Below are 16772 nucleotides of genomic sequence, written 5' to 3'. Positions count from 1 at the left end.
TTTTTGAGACAAGGTCCTGCTATGCAGTTCAGACTGGCCTTGAACTCACTTTGTAGCCCAGCCTGGTGTCAAACACACAACGATCCTCCTGCCTCAGCCTCCTGAGTGCTGGGATTACAGGCTTGCCACCATGCCCAACCTGTGTATTCATTTTAGATTCCCATTTTTGGATTGGATCTTTAAATTTGAGGGGTCTGATTTTTTTTAATTCTTTATATATTCTAGGTTGTAGTCCTTTAAAGAACAGCTCACAAGAATTTTTTTCTCACATTGTGAGTTGTCTCTTCACTCTGTTGGTGGTTTCTTTTACTGTGCAAGAGCTTTTTAATAAGATGATACCCCAGTTGTTGATTTTTTGTGACAGTTCCTATGTGATCAGAATTTTATTCATAACATCTTTGCCTACACCAGTGTCTTCAAGAGTTCTACCTATTCTATCTTCCATAAGACTTAGTGTTTCTGTTTTAATATTTAGATCTTTGATCCATTTCAATTTTAGTTTAGTGCATGGTGAAAGATATGAGTCCAATTTTAATCTTCAACACATGCAGAGCCAGTTTTTCCAGCACCATTTATTAAAGAGGCTATCTTTTTTCAAGTGAAGGTGTTGGGCTCCTTTGTCAAAGTAAGGTGGAAAAAAAAAAAAATAAGGTGGGTGAGTATCTTTGGAACTGTTTCTGCATCTTCTAATCTGTTCCACTGATCCTTAGGTCTGTTTTTTGGCCAGTACCACATTGTTTTTATCACAGTAGTTATGTAGTATAATTTCAAGTCAGGGATTGACTCCTGCTTTGTGTTTGTTGCCCAGAATTGCCTTTGCTATCTAGGTCTCTTGTAGTTCCAAATGAATTTTATGATTCTTTTCTCTAATTCTGTGAAGTGGGCTGTTGGTATTTTGATCAGAATTGTATTAAATCTGTGTAATAATTTTGGAAGTATGGCCATTTTCACTATATTGGTTCTCCTTACCCAAGAATGAGGGATATCTTTCCATTTTCTGATATTCTTTTCAATCTCCTTTTTCAGAGTATTGTAGTTTCCAATATAAAAGTCTTCTAATTCTGTTAGATTGATTCCTAGGTATTTCATTTTTTTGGATGCTATTGTGAAAAGTGTTGTTTCCCTAATTTCTCTCTCAGTGAGTTTGTTATTCATGTACAGGAAGGCTATTAAATTTTGAGTGTTGACCTTGTATACAGCTGTGCTACTGAATTTGGTTATTAAATCTAGAAGTCTTTTGGTGGTTTGGGGGGTCTTCTATGTAGACCATGATGTCATCCACAAATAACAATAATTTAACTTCTTCCTTTCCTATCCTTATTCCTTTTATTTTCCTCTCTTGTCTAATTGCTCTGGCTAATGTTTCCAGAACAGTATTGAACAGGAGTGGTCATAATGGACATCCTTGTCTTGTTCTGATTTTAAAGTGAAAGCTTTCAGTTTTTGACTATTTGTATGATATCAGCTGTTGGTTTGTCACAGAAAGATTTTATCAGATTCAGATAAAGACCATCTATTCCAATTTTCTGTAGGATTTTTACCATGAATAGTTGTTGGACTTTGCAAATACTTTTTCTGCCTCAACTGAGATGACCATATGGCTTTTGTCCTTGGCTCTGTTAAAATGGTGTATTACATGTACTGATTTGTGTATGTTGAATCATCCCTGCATCCCTGGGATGAATCCTACTTGGTCATGTTGTGTAAACTTCTTGGTGATTTGCTACATTCTGTTTGTCAGTATCTTGAGGATTTTTGCATCTGTATTCATTAGGGAGATTGGCCTGTAGTTCTCTTTCTTAGTTGGGTCCTTCTCTGGTTGTGGTATCAGGGTAATGCTTGCTTCTAGGGATGAATTTGGTAATATTGCTTCCCTTTTAATTTCATGAAAGTTTGAGAAGTAGCAGCATTAAGTCTCTCTAAATTCTTCTAGAGTTCAGCAGTGAATCCATCAAGGCCTGGGCTTTTCTTTGTTGGTAGGTTTTTAATTACATCTTCAACTTCATTGACTGATAGTGGTTTATTAGCTATGGTAATTCATATGTATCTAGGAATATGTCCATTTCTTCTGCATTTTCCATCTTCTTTTTTTTTTTTTTTTCTTTTCCTTCCGGTACCAGGAATTGAACACATGACCTTGCACTTGCCAGGCAGGCATTTTGCCGCTGAGCTAAATCCCCAGGCCCTGCATTTTCCATCTTACTAGAATACAAGTTCTTGAAGTAGGTATAGATGATTGTCTTAGTTACTTTTCTCTCATTGCTAAGACAAAATACTTAACACCCAAAGTTCTCTCTCTTTTCTTTTTTGGTGGGGGGCTCCTGAAAATTGAACTCAGGACCTTGTGCTTGCCGGGCAGGTGTTTGTGCCACTGAGCTATATCCCCAGCCCCTAGACAACCAAAGTTAAGGAAGAAAAATGTTTATTTAGCTTACAGTTTGTGGAGGTTTCAGTCTGTAATCAGCCAGCTCCAAGGCAGGGTAGCATGGCACAGGGGCAACAGTTCAAGGCTGCAGAAGACAACAAAAGTAGCAAAAGCAAAAAGAAGGGAACAAGCCTCTTTTCCTCCCTTATGTTGTAAGCAGGCTACCCCCCTCTGCAGGGCAGGTGTAGTACGGACACCATCTCCATGCCCTCCTCTTGCACAGGATGAGGATGTTTATAAGGTGAGGACCTTGGCCCCCTGCTGAGTCACTTAGTTAAACTTGCAAACTTCTCAAGTTGACACAGTGTATTAACCATTATAATAATCTTCTGTATTTCTGCAGGATCTGCTGTGACTTCACCCTTTTCATTCCTAATTGCATGGATTTGAGTTTTTTCTTTCCCTCTTTGTAAGATTGGCTAAGGGTTTGTTGATTCAATTTAATTTTTCAAAGAACTAATTCTTCAATTCATTGATTGTTTGTATTGTTTTCTTAATCTCCTTTGCATTAATTTCTGCTCTGATCTTTATAATTTCCTTCCTTGTAAGACGTTTCTGCTTGACTTGCTCTTCTTTTTCTAGGTGCTTGAGGTTAAACATTAAGTTGTTTATTTGAGCTCACTCTGTTTTCCTGATATGGGTATTCACCACTATAAATTTTCCTTGTAGAACTGCTTTCATTGTGTCCCATAAATTCTGGTCTATTGTATTGGCATTATCATTTAATTGTAGAAACTGTTTAATTTCTTCTTTAGTTTCATCTGTGACCCATTGGTTATTGAAGAGGGTATTATTTAATTTCTGTGTGTTTATGAAGTTTTGTGGTTTCTTTTGCTACTGATTTCCAATTTTATTGTACTATGGTCTGATAATATGTATGGGATAGTTTTAATTGCTTTGCATTTACTTAAGCATGTTCCATGAGCTAGTATGTGGTCTATTTTGGACAATGCCCTATGTACAGCTGAGAAGAATGTGTATTCTGATGTTGTGGGCTGGAACACTCTATAGACATGTATTAAATTCATTTGTTCAAAAGTTTGGTTCATTTCAGATGTTTCCCTGTTGATTTTTTTTGTCTAGTTGATCTGTCTGTTTGTGACAAAGGGGTATTGAGGTGCCCCATTACAATTTTATTAGTATTTGTTTTTTATGTCCATTAATATTTGTTTTATATACTTGGGTGCACTGGTATTTGGTGCATATATATTTTTAGTTGTTATCTTTTCCTCTTGGACCATTTGTTCCCTTTACAAGAATGTAGTGACCTTTGTCTCTTTTAATCAGTCTTGGATTGAAATCCACTTTGTCTGCAAGTAGAATAGCTACCCCTGATTTTTTATGGGTTTCTGTCACATAGAGTATTGTTTTCCATTCTTTGACTTTCAGTCTATTAATTTCTTTTTTAGTTAAATGTGTTTCTTGTATGCAGCATAGTGTTGGATCTTCTTTCTTTATCCATTCTGCCTGTCTATTTCTTTTGATTGGTGAACTGAGACCATTAACATTGGTGGTTATAACTGACATGTATTGACTTATCCTTGTCATGTTATTTTCCCGTTGTTGGGTCCCCCTTTTCCCTGCTTTCGTTTAATTGTTTGCCTTGCCCTGTGGATTCCTTCTGTTGGGGTTCATAGATTTGTGGTCCTTGTTATCTCTTTCTAGAATGTCTTTCAGAACATTTTGTAATGCTGGTTTGTTGTTCATGAATTTCCTCAAGTGTTCATTGTCATGGAAGTATCTGACTTCTCCATCAATTTTGAAAGATAGTCTTGTGGGGCACATCAATCTGAGTTGGAGGTTGTTTTCTTTTAGAGATTGAAATACCTTACTCTAACTTCTTGATCTGAGGGTTTGTGTTGAGAAGTCTACTGTAATTTTGATGGGCTTTCCTTTATAGGTGATTTGTTTCTTTTCTCAGTTTTTAATCTTCTGTTCTTGTGTTGCATTTCTAGAATCTTGATTATTTTATGTCTTGCTTTAGATTTTCTTATCATGGCTAATTGGGGTTCTATATTCCTTATTTATGTGTATGTCAAATTCTTTTTTACTGTTTGGGAAGTTTTCTGCCATGACTTCTGTGAATAGGTATTTTATGTCATTTGTTCTGTCTCCTGCTTTTTCGTTGACTCTGATAAATTTTGTGTTATTCTTCTTTGCATCATCTAGCAGCTGTTGCATTGACTTTTTGCTATTTATAAGAAATATTTCTTTTCATGATCACCAACTGCAATCCTATCTTCTATATCCGATATTCTGTCCTTACATTCACACATTTTTCTGCATATACTTTCAATGGAATTTTTAATCTCCTGGATATCTATTTGAATCTATTTCATGGATTCCATTTTTTTCCTATGTTGGGCATTCATTTTCCTAAGCTCCTCTATTTTTTTATTTGTATCTGCTCCAGCATCACTAACTATGTCTTTCATTATGGTCACCATCTCGACAGTTATCTGAGAAGTTATTTCTGATTTGATTTTTTTCCAGAGCCTATTTATCTGCTTTGTTACTTCTACTCTTATTACTTCAGAGAGTCCAGGTGGGTGGCTTTTGAATTGTTCCACCTCATTGCCCCCTGGGTTTGCCTTTGGTGAGCTGGAAGTCTAGGGTTGCATTTTACCTGAGCGTCTTCTCATTTTCTATTTTTTCTAGTTTAATTCCTAGGTTCATGCTTGCTTATGGTAGTAGCTTTATTGCTAGTATTTAGAACCCTTAGGAAATGACTACTTCTCAGTGATGTCTTCCAGGTGTGGCTGTCTTTTGGGTTTTGAGTCTGTTGCAAGATCCTGCCTCTTCAATCTATTGGAGACAAGAAGTTGTTGCCTATTTGGCCTAGCCTCTGGTTCTTTGGCACTGGCCTATCATATTGTTTATGATCCTTAGGCAATCTCAGTCTTGATATACCAGGAAGAACACTGATTAGAACTATGTCACTTTGGCTAAAGTAGTACAATCAGCAATAACAAGAGCATCAAACAGAGCCTAAAAAATGACAAACTATGGTAACTTAATTTGCCACCTTCAACCATATGAACTAGATTTGTGGTTATATAACAAAATCTAAAACAAACCAGAGAATTGTACACAGTAACTATGCCCTCAATATGGCAATTTTACCCTCAGTGGAGAAATTTAAAAGGGGTTGGAGGGAAAACAGAGAAATAGAAGAAGAGGAAGAGATTAGGAGCAAGGCTGTAGGACAAAGGAAGATTATGCAAACTTTGGGAAACTAGTGAAGAAGACAGGAGTGAAAGAAAGAACAAAAGCAGAACAAAAACAAAAAAATCTAGAAATAATGTTCATACTTATATAAAAACAAGAACAAATAATCAAGAAAAAAGAAAGAACAAAGCAAAAGAAGGAAAAAAAGTCCACTTCAAAGTATGGACCAAGGGGCTGGGGATTTAGCTCAGCGGCAAAGCGCCTGCCTGGCAAGTGCGAGGTCGTGAATTCGGTTCCCGGTACTGGAGAAAAAACCAAAAAAAAAAAAAAAAGAAAGAAAGCAAAGTATGGACCAAATGGGCAGACAGAGCCCAGATCCACAATGATTAATCCCAGCAAGCCTACACTTTTAGTTCCACTGAAGTTCAGGCTTGTTTTTGGCTGTGAGGCTGGACCCTGATTTGTTCAGCCTGCAACACTCCATGTACCTTCTGCCAGCTTGAACCCAGGTCCTTGACCTCCTGCTGATTTGAACTCAGTTCGACCTCACCCTGACACTAGGAGCCACTAGATGAAGCCAGCCCACAGCTGCTCTGAGTACCAAGCTCAGCTGACCCTTCTCCAAGATGGCTACAGGCCAAATGCCCTCTCCTGGGAGATATCTGAACCCAAATAACTCACCAGTCACTGCAGTCCACTGTGTCCACTGCTGCATCCATGAGCTGTCCATTGGCTCATTTCTCTGTGGAGGCCTCTGGGGTCACCAGTAGTCACTGTTCTTCTGCAGGTTTGAGGCACCCCTCCCACACAGTGAGTCAGGGCTCAAGGAGAAAGCACTGCCTGCTGCCTCCTTCTACATTGAGGTATTTCTCTTCACTCTCCCTGTGGGGCTTCATTTCTTACTTCAGATCCTTGCTAGGTCCCAGGGACCCCTTCCCTCCTTCTTCTCTTCCTTGTGGTATCATATTCCAGCATCTGGACACCATATCTCAGAGAGAAAATGCATATATTTCAAAATCAGAAAATATTCAAAATCCAAAACACTTCTGGTTCTAAGCATTTCAGATGACGGATGTGTGACCTGTTTGTCCAAATGACTGTTCAGGTAGGGAGAGGGTTTGGGGAGCAGGGAGGATTTGGGAATCTCTGAATGATCCTTTCATCTACCATATTCCCTCTGCGTCCTGTGCTGCACCTTAGAAAGAACTCAGGGTCCTGTACTTCTGAAAACTTCCATTCGTCTGAAATGTTTGCATCTTTTCCTGCCTATCTAATTCAAAAAACCCTCCAAGCAAATTGTGTGCTGTTGGGAGGGACAGTATTGGATACAGTCCTGGGACCAGATCTATTTTTGAGGTTTGCTTTTTTAAGCCCTTGGTGAGCTTACCTTTGTGTAGCTCGTAACACTGGCAGAACTAAGAAAAGAAAATCTTTGTGGCCTCAGAGGTGAACTGAGGAGGGGGCCTTAGTTTTAAACTTCACAAGGCTACAAAGCCGCAACCTCAAGCCAGATTCTCAGGAATTTCTGACTGTGTCTACAGGTCTTCCCTGGAGAGTCTTCCCCTACCACAGGTGAAATGGAGCTATTGTTTTTCTTTTTGGGATGCTGGAAATTGAACCCAGGGCCTCACATATGCTAAGCATGTACTACTCCACTGAGCTACACAGTTAGCCAAGAAATAAAACTTTTCAATAGCAATGCTACTGAAGACACTTGATTCAAATAGAATAAGGCAGTTTCTCAACAGGAATAGGGCAGTTCCTAAGAACTGCCCTTCAGAATGATATACATCATTACCATGCATATTCCCGCTGACCCGGGCTCTGGGGCTGGCACTCCGGATCCACACCCCAGGTAATTCCATCCTACAGTGCAGTTTCAAGGTTACTGAAAAGGATGTGCACAGATCCCATTTCCTTTGTCCCTAATTGTTCTCCCCCAGGCAAGTCAAAGGACTCAAAGGCTGAAAAGAAATCAGAGCTAATTCCCAAAGGAAGGAATCCAGGAGCCAAGAGGAAAAAGACACAGAAGGAAGTGAACTTGGAGATGGCAGCAGAGCAGAGTGGGCCCGACAGCACCAGTTCCAAGGAAGCAGAGAGTGCCTCAAGTGGGGGCTTGTTCTCTGTGTACCCTAACACAGAGGGGCCTTGGCCTCCTCCCACGGCCTATGCTCAGGAGAGCCAGGTTTCCATAGACATGAGATCATCACCCATCCAGCCCGCAGCTGTCACTGGCAGCGGGGAAGCTGAAGAAGAGAGGCGTCCTGACGCCCCTTCCCAGGTAAGCTCTGCTGCTGCCTCCTGCTGCCTGTGACTGCAGTCCTGGGGACTCTGCCCCTCGTGGGCTGTAGCTCCTGAAAGGCCTCTGCTAGGTAGTACTTGTGCTGTTCTGTGCCTTGGACCGTAGCTCTGAACTGGACCTAATCAAAGACAGGGAGGCAATGCCCCTCTTACGTGAGGCTTTCTGCGAGCCTCAGACGTGGCAGGAGGCAGGATGCAGCAGCCACCTGTGAGCCGTGCAGGGCTCAACACCAGGAAAGGTGGGTGCTCCCTCAGCCTGGCCTGGAGCTCACCCGACACTCACCTCCCAAAGGTCTTTCCAAAGACTCACTTTGTAGCCCATGCTGGTTTCGAACTCACAATGATCCTCCTGCCTCAGCCTCCTGAGTGCTGGGATTACCAGCATGCACCACTACGCCCAGCTTTTTTTTAATTATTCCTTTTGAGACAAGGTTTCACTATGCAGTTCAGGCTGGCTTTGAACTCACTATGTAGCCCAGGCTGGCCTCAAACTCAAGGCAATCCTCCTGCCTCACCCTCCCAAGTGCTGAGATCACAGGTATGTGCTACCACACCTGGCTGGCTGAGTATTGTTTCCTCTTCACAGCCCCACTTGAGATCTAGGCAGGACTGGCCTCAGTTCAAGCACCCAGTTAAGCATCATTTGTCAGAAATCACACAGCTAGAGTGGTTGAGGGCCTTTAACTCCAACAGTGTTCTTGTCACTATTTTAACTGTTCATTTTATAATGCAGGATAGTTCAAAAAGATTTCAAGATTTTTCCTTTATAGTTCTGGACCCATCTCCTAAGTTGTCTGGAATTTTGCTCTGAGCAACAGGTAAACATTTTAATCTGTAGGCAAAACTTTTCTGAGCCAGCTGGATCCCAGAAGTTCTTACATCTATTGTCAGTTCACAGGATTATGCTGTCTCTGCAAAGGCAAGAAGTTTCACTGCAGGTTGGGTGCAGAGTTCTCAAGGAAGAATCAGTTCTCAAGGTTCCCCTCTCACAGGCATATATTTATGAGTGAAGAGGAGGCACTAGAAGAAAAAGAAAGCTCTAATAACACTAAAAGAAAAATTTTTGTTACCTGGGCTTGGTGGTGCAAGCCTGTAATCCCAGCACTCAGGAGGCTGAGGCAGGAGGGTCAGCTTCAGTTCAAGCCCAGCCTGAACTACATACTGAGACCTTGTCTCAAAAAAAGCGGGGGAAAGGTGGGTTTTATGAGATTTAATGTGAGTCTGACCCCTTTTACCAAGATCACCTTTGGTCAAATAGCCTCTATCTATACCCTTAGCTTCCAGCTCTGGCTCCAAGTTCCATGTTAGAAGCTCTTTCTTTTCCTCGTTTTCATTTTTATTGTTTTGTTTTTGTGGTACTGGGGATTGAGCCCAAGGCCTTCACATGCAAGCCAGGCACTCTACCACTGCACTACATAGCTAGCCTTTTTTATTTTATTTTGAGACAGGGCTTCACTAAGTTACCCAAGCTGGTCTCAAACTTATGCTCCTCCTGCCTCAGCTTCCCCAGCAGCTGGAAGTACAAGCATGTTCCACCTGCCTGGCTAGACATACAGGTTTTTATTTCACTTATCTTGGTGGAGCCCTGGCAAATCTAACATCCTGCTAAGGTTGAGAACTCCAGAGTTTATGATGTACTAGACACTACGGTGGCAGCAGAGTAAATTTGAGTGAATCCTCGTAAGAGCCACATGCCAAAGGCAATGTCAGGAAAATTAAGTTGTAATTCCACGAACCCAAAGCAAGTGACAGTCTCCTGAATCCAGCAGTTGGCCCCCAACACAACTTGGCAGTGGCAGAGCTTGATACCTGCTGTACGACCCCCTGCCGCCCTGGCCCTGAGCACTCTCTGGTGTCTCAGGCCCTCCTCAGGGCACAGGAGAAGGCGGCACGGGACAGGCTGCGCGCACAGAAGGCCGAGATGAGGCTGCGAGAGGTGGAGAGGAAGAGGAGGGAGCAGGAGGAGCAGAGCCGCCGCCAGCAGGAGCAGCTGGAGATTGAGAAGAAGATGGAGGAGGAGCTGGAGCTGGAGCAGCAGAGGAGTGAGGAGGAGATACGGTGGGTCCACAGCTGGAAGGAGGGGGACAGGAAAGGCCAAGGGCATGGTGGAGGCCGCGAGCCTGAAGGAAAGCCTCCAGGCTCGCTTGCCTTACACTGTTTCCCAGGACAGTGGCCTGGTTATTCCGTTCCTCAGCACAGACGCGCCCCGGCAGTTCTGGGGAAGGCTTGGGAGTCGGTCCAGCCACATCTGCTGAGTCCCTGCCACCCTGCACGGCAGCAGGCCTCTGAGGCCTCGACTCTCATTCCCACAGCAGGTGTTTCAGCGAAGCTCTGAGACATCAGGCCTCTCCCCAGGCCCAGAGCTTCATACTGAAATCTCAGTTTCCTGTTCCAGAGCTCTTGTGTTCTTGCCTCTGCTCTCAGTCTCGGCTTCCTTAGAAACATGGTATCCCCTCGGGAGAGAGCACACTGCCTGCTGACTTGCCCAGACTTCTCTGCCATCCCCATGACTGTCTCGTGATTTCCCAGCTTGAGGAAACAGAGACTTGAAGAAGAACGACAGCAGCAGGAGGCAGCAGAGAGGAAGCAGCGGCTTCAGTGGCGAGCGGCCCAGGAGAGAGCCCGGCAGCAGCAAGAGGAGCTCCGCAGGACACTACAAGAAGGACAGCGGAAAAAGGAGCAGGAGGAAGCCGAGAGGGCTGGTGAGGAAGGGTCTCAGCTCTCTGCATTGTTCTTCTATTTGGGGCAGAACTGTTTTTGTCCCTCTGTGGGTGTGCATGTGTTCCTAGGCTAGGCACGAGTGCATGAAGCTCCCTATACATAAGCCATGTCTTCCAAAGTGATTCTTATGTGTGACTACAGTGATCTGACCTAGATGTCAGACTCCAAAAGGAAAGACTCCCCATAGAGGCAGCGTCAGGGCCCTGCTCCCCATTTGGTAATCTGCTGATGGACCCTGCCCCTCTGACTTCTAGCACGGCCCAGGAGCTACCGAAATTGGACACAGGGCCCTACTCCTTGCTTCCTGCCCCAGGAACCAGAGACACACAAACACCTGCAGGTTGATGCTGAGCAGCTTTCTGGGAAGAGATAGGGACTTTAGTGGGTGACCTGTGGCCACTTCCTGGTTAAGACACACCAAGTTTCTCTCACCCTGATCTGACCGCTTTTCCAGCAGAGCTGCATTCCACCCCATGAATGAGCAAACAAATGCATGCATGCAGCAGGCTCTGAGGAAATCTTTCCTAGGGCTTTGTATTAATTTCACAGTGCACTGCATAAAGAAGGTGCTTGATAAAGGACTCAGATTAGTACATTAACCCCCAGGTAACCACACAGAGGGCCTGGCAGCCCAGCAAACTGCAGAATTCCTGAGAATCAGAATTCCCTAAGAACCACAGGTCTGAGAGCTGGATCAGAATACGGATTTCCCCAGCAGTGTCTCTTGCTGAGCTTCCCACTTTCCATCCTGCAGAGGCAGAGAAGCAAAGGCAGAAGGAACTGGAAATGCAGTTAGCAGAGGAACACAAACGCCTGATGGAAATGGCGGAAGAGGAGCGACTGGAGTACCAGCGGCAGAGACAGGAGGCAGAAGAGAAGGCTCTGCTGGAGGCTGAGGAGAGGAGGCGACAGGAAGAGGAAGCAGCCAAGATGGCTCTGGAGGATGCCATGAAGCAAGCCCAGGAGCAAGCCAGGTATTGCCTACGTGGGCAGTCACTGAGAAGGCAGCCAGCCTCGCACTGCCTCTGAGCGAGCACTTTCCCCATGCTCCTCCCCATAGCACACGGCAGTTCAGAAGACTAAAACACGAGTGAAATATGTGTGAAACACAGCAGCAAATATCACAGAATTCCCTCATGGCTTGTAGAATTTATACTAAAGCTGGAAGGGAGATTAGAGACCACTTCTCTCAATCCTCTGGTTTACGGGTGAGAAGACTCCCAGCACTGGGAATGTAGCTTGGTGGTAGAGCACTTGTCTCACGTGTGTAAGACCCTGGGTTCCATCTCTACGCAAGCGACGAGAGAGAAAGGGACCCCCAAAGAAAGGAAAGATGCTGGTCAGGGATGATCTGTCAGTTGGGGGCAATGCCAGGACCCAATCTAAGCCTCTTGACTCTGGATTCACAGCCTTCCTCGGTGTTTACCAAAGGCCTGATTAAAATCAGACTCAGGGAACTTAGAAGGGAGCCAGGCAAGCAACATCTCTTCTCCCAGTGATAGTTACATTCTTGGGAGAAAGACTCCAACCAAATAAAAATATGGGTTTTTCTTAGCTAGCAACAAATGCGATGCAGAAAATTTAAAAAGATGTGACAGGCGTGCAGGCGGCTTATTTTAGACTGGCTGGCAAGGCAAGACCTCTCAGAGAGGTCAGCTAAGGTGAGACCTGAAGGACAAGGAGTTAGCCACACAACCATCTGGGAGAGAAATATTCCAGCCAGTAAACCTAAGTGCAAAGGTCTGAAGAAAAAGATGAGACTGACATGCTGGAAGAATTAAAAAAAAAAAAAAAAAAAAAAGCATGGCGGGAATGAAGTCAACCAGGGGCAAAGAATATTCCAGATGGAGTCAAAGAGGTGGGCTGAGCCAAGACCTAAGGAGGGCCTTGTCAGAAGCAGCAGCACAAAATCAAAGTCACCAGGACCTGAGGGCCTCTCCCTTCATTTGCCCACAAGAGTAAGGGTCTCTGCATCTCTCTGATGGTAGGATGTCGTAAGTAGTGTGGTTTCAATAGACTCTAAAAAGCAGGTCCTCTGTAGTTGCTGTAAAGCAATCTCAGTGAAAGCAATCATCCCTTTAGACTAAAAATTGAAGGGTAGCAGCATAACCCCGAAACACTGCTTGATTCCAACCTTAACTATAAACACTTTTCCCCTTGAAAAGTGCTTCCCTCAACTTAAGCTCAATCTGAGGCAACCCAACAACCTATTCTAAGGGTTTTTCACCAACCCTGAGCTGCTCCTCCTCTGGATTTTCTTCAGCTGTTATTTGAATTACAAAATGAATCAGGTAAACCCTGACTCCACTTCAAAATTACGGACTCCAGGTATCACAGCAGCGGGGTTGGGTTCATAGAAGCAGTAATGAGACCAAAGCAAGTTATGGGAACCCTCGTTTTCCAAGAAAGGTGACAGTCATGGAACAGGAAACTGAGTATCAATTTTGTAAGACTAGTCCAAGTAGCTGAAAGCAAAAAATCAAGGTACTAAAGGTGGGGTAAAGTCTCACCACCAAGAGCAGACACCAGCCGGTGTTACTCCATTGTCACTTGTGTGACACTGGCTCAGCGACCTTAGCTGCTCTGGTCTCTGTCCTCATCTCCAAAGCAAAGGAGTCCCCACCAGCACTACAAGTTTAAGAACTGAATTATACCTTTCTTTCTATTCTTCTACAGACTCATGATATCCTAACTATCATATGTAGAGTTAATAAGTGAACAAAGTATAATCATCCACTGAATTCCAATATTAACTGCCCCAAGTCTAACTGATGATTATTCAAATCCAAAGCTCTAGCAATTCACAAGCACCATTTCCAGAGAGCTCAGTTACTGAAAATGGGGGTGGGATTGTCTTCTTAGGCAAAAAGCTGCTTTGGAGAAACATCTTCATTTCCAACAAGAACTCCGTAAGGAAGCCTGGGGCCTGCAGTGGACACAAAACATTTCCAGACCATGGGTTTATTCCTATTTCCAGTTCCTACAAATGCCCAGGCCATGAGGTAGAAGAAAGCAAAAAGTAAGTTGAGAGCGACGACAGAAAGAGAAATTCTCTTTCATAACGAAATTCCACCCTGAGCCCAGTTAGTTTTGTGTCATCTGGTTCACATCACACCACACCTAAGATTTTCTCTACTCTGGAACTGCCATTACCACTGCCCCCTCCACAGCTGTTCGACCCAATTAACCTCTTCACCTATTTAAATCCTTTATGTTCTTTAAAACCACATAAATGCAGAAATTCTGGTGCCTAAAGCAGCCCATAATTACATAATTTCAGTCTGAAACACTAACAGTCTTAGGATACTCGACGTATTTCATTTCAATGTGTTTGAAAGAGTAGCTGGTAAACAGAAATACTGTAATGCAAATAATTCTGCATTACCTAAGAGAAGCTAATTCCTATTTTCATATATTAAGAAACCCCTTGAGGCTGGGCATGGTGGTGCACACCTGTAATCCCAGCACTTGGGAGACTGACACAGGCAGATAACAAGTTTGAGCCAGCCTGGGCTACTTAATGAGACTGTCTCAAATGCACAAACACACACGCGTGCGCGCGCACACACAAAATCCCTTTATAAGGCAAAACCAGGCATTTCAGTCTAAGAATCTAAAACTATGTTTAGGACAAGGTTATGTTTTTAACTACTTGATAAATGTTCCTTTGCACAAAATGAGGCAATCTCACATCCTCATAGTACAGATCCTAGAACAGCACTGTGGGTAAGGGAGCCATCAGCCTTGTGCAGCTATTAATAAAACATTCTTGCCAGGCGTGGTGGCACACACCTGTAAACCCAGCACTGGGGAGGCTGAGGCAGGAGGATCACTGCAAGTTCTAGGCCAGCCTGGGCTACAAAGTGAGCTCCAGGCCAGTCTGAATTGCATAGCGAAACCGTCTTAAAAAAGACCAAAAAAAAAAAAAAGAAGTCTTCAGTACCACTAAGCACATTTGAAGTTCTTCAGTCCCACTAAGCACATTTAAAGCGCTCAATGGCCACGTGTATATAAAACATTTCCACCACCATAAAGTTCCAGTATTTTCAAACCCTGAAAATTAACAAATTTTGAGATTTTGCTAACTGTGCCTTAACCAACAAAACTTTTAAAAGTCACACACACTATCAGAAGTCTTATCTTTTAATGTCATTAATCTTGTTTGGTTTTTGTTTTTGAGATAGGGTCTCACTCTGTAGTTCAGGCAGGCCTTGAACTCACTGCAAGCCTCTTGCCTCAGCCTCCTGAATGCTGGGTATTAATGTCTTTTTAATACTGAATTAAACATCCCTTCTAAAAAAGCACCACAGAATGATAATTAAAGGAGACAGAAGAGAAATAAGATGTATATAAAGAGGTGTTGAAGTGAGCAATCATCTGAACCTAAACTTACCCACAAATTTTCCTTGGCCCTACTCTATGCTCCATTGTTCACAATGAAAAAAGACTTGTATATAATTCCCTCCAGTTTCTCACTAATGCTCATGAGGTATGTGCCTGCATAGGAATTACATCTCCACAACCCAGAAATGAGTTTAATTTGGATTCTATATTGCTATTACTGGACTTGCTTAGATTTGATACTTACCTCAACTACTTATTTTATGTAAAATACAAAAACAGCCAACACACTGGATATCATAGTGAATTTCAATGTCATTTGGATTTTTCTCAAGCTTCTCAGCCCAATTCATTCACTCAATTCACTTGAAGTACTTAATCAGGTAAGAGTATCTCAAATAATTCACCAAGAACAGAATGAACCCTTAAGGAAAACATCCCTGTGAGGTAAATGACCATTACTTTCTCCTCCCTTTTTTTACAGATTTAGGATGTTGAGGTCAAGCACCAGATAGGATGGCTGCAGTAAATGTTCCCCAAGGTCCCTCCAAATTAATGCTCTATGTATCTTTTGCTGTGAGGCACCATCTTATCAGCCCTATTACACTCGACGGGTTTTTGTTTTGTTTTGTTTTTGAGATAGGGTCTCACTATGCAGTTCAAGTTGGCCTTGCGCTCACTTTGCAGCCCAGGCTGGTCTTGTACTCTCAAGGATCCTCCTACCTCAGCCTCCCTAAGTGCTAGGATTACAGGCTTGTGCCACCACGCCTGGCATCCACATGTATTTTTGAGACAAGGCTGGCCTTCCCTCTTGGTGATTCTCCTGCCTCAGGCATGCACCACCTCATCCAACCAGATGAGCACATTTTTACGTGAACTATAGCAGAGTGCAGTGCAGTTGGAAGAATCCAATGAGCTAGAAATAAGAAAATTACTTCTCCAGTAGCTAAGCTCCACCTCCCAAAAGCTTAGCCTTTAGATGTTTAGAAATGCAAAATTAACAAAATTAACATGTTCATGAACCCTTGATAGCTCCAACAGCCAATGTGTTACTGAATAATGATAAAAATAAGACCCATAAGGATCTTCTAAAGCTAGGCCTAACTCCTAGTCACTGGTGCATACACTGCTAAACATCATGTGACAGTCCAGACACTGTTCATTCACTCAGAGGCAGAACTCATGCCTAGCACGGTTGAGACCCTGGCCTCAATTCTCAGTCCCGAAAAAGAAATTAATGAAGTTCTGATTTACACAAATAATCTCAGTCTTACTTGGTAAGTGCAGGCCAATCTACCCTTCAGCAAGTGGCCTGAGTAGCAGATACCTGCTGTAAACTTATGAACACACCTGAGACCGGTTTTCTTTGCTCTTCTCAAGTAATCAGATGACACTATCTAGGCAACATGAACTGGGTCACACATATGCACAGTTTTACTGAATTCAGAGATGAGTCAAATAGAAAGACCCTGTGAAAGGAACAAACTAATCTGGTATTTTTAATTAAACACAATGTTTAAAGATTAATGATATATAAGAAAATATAAACCAAATATACCAAACTTAATCAAACAGAAAACATTTTCCAGATTTTTTTTCTGGAGACAGGGTCTTGCAATGTAGTTCAGGCTAGCCTTGGACTTAGTCTTGGACTTACTAAGCTGGCCTCAAACTTGTGGCAATCCTTCTGCCTCAGCCTCCTGAGTGCTGGCATTACAGGTGTGTGCCACCATGTGTGGCCACTGTATAATACTGAAGAAATACTTGTACCATGTCCAAATAATTTCCAGTATTATGTTAGAAAACCTTATTTTAG

The 16772-nt window shown here is 43.0% G+C and overlaps 1 protein-coding gene across 4 annotated transcripts in view; it reads left to right on the top strand.

The window, feature by feature from the left end:
- The window catches only part of Kiaa2012 (KIAA2012 ortholog), a 139188-nt gene that overhangs the window by 114911 nt on the left and 7505 nt on the right, over nucleotides 1-16772 (top strand). For all 4 annotated transcript variants that reach the window (XM_013520728.1, XM_013520729.1, XM_013520727.1 and 1 more), the window contains 5 exons: nucleotides 7537-7874; nucleotides 9756-9952; nucleotides 10424-10596; nucleotides 11370-11589; nucleotides 13478-13634. In XM_013520728.1, coding sequence (XP_013376182.1) covers nucleotides 7537-7874; nucleotides 9756-9952; nucleotides 10424-10596; nucleotides 11370-11589; nucleotides 13478-13616 — 1067 coding nt within the window. In that variant the 3' untranslated portion in view covers nucleotides 13617-13634. The remainder of the gene's footprint in view (nucleotides 1-7536; nucleotides 7875-9755; nucleotides 9953-10423; nucleotides 10597-11369; nucleotides 11590-13477; nucleotides 13635-16772) is intronic.

The sequence above is a fragment of the Chinchilla lanigera genome, unplaced genomic scaffold (genome assembly GCF_000276665.1).
Source record: "Chinchilla lanigera isolate Chin_1 unplaced genomic scaffold, ChiLan1.0 scaffold00056, whole genome shotgun sequence".
In the NCBI taxonomy this organism is placed as follows: Eukaryota; Metazoa; Chordata; class Mammalia; order Rodentia; family Chinchillidae; genus Chinchilla; species Chinchilla lanigera.
This window is presented reverse-complemented; position numbering and strand designations above follow the sequence as displayed.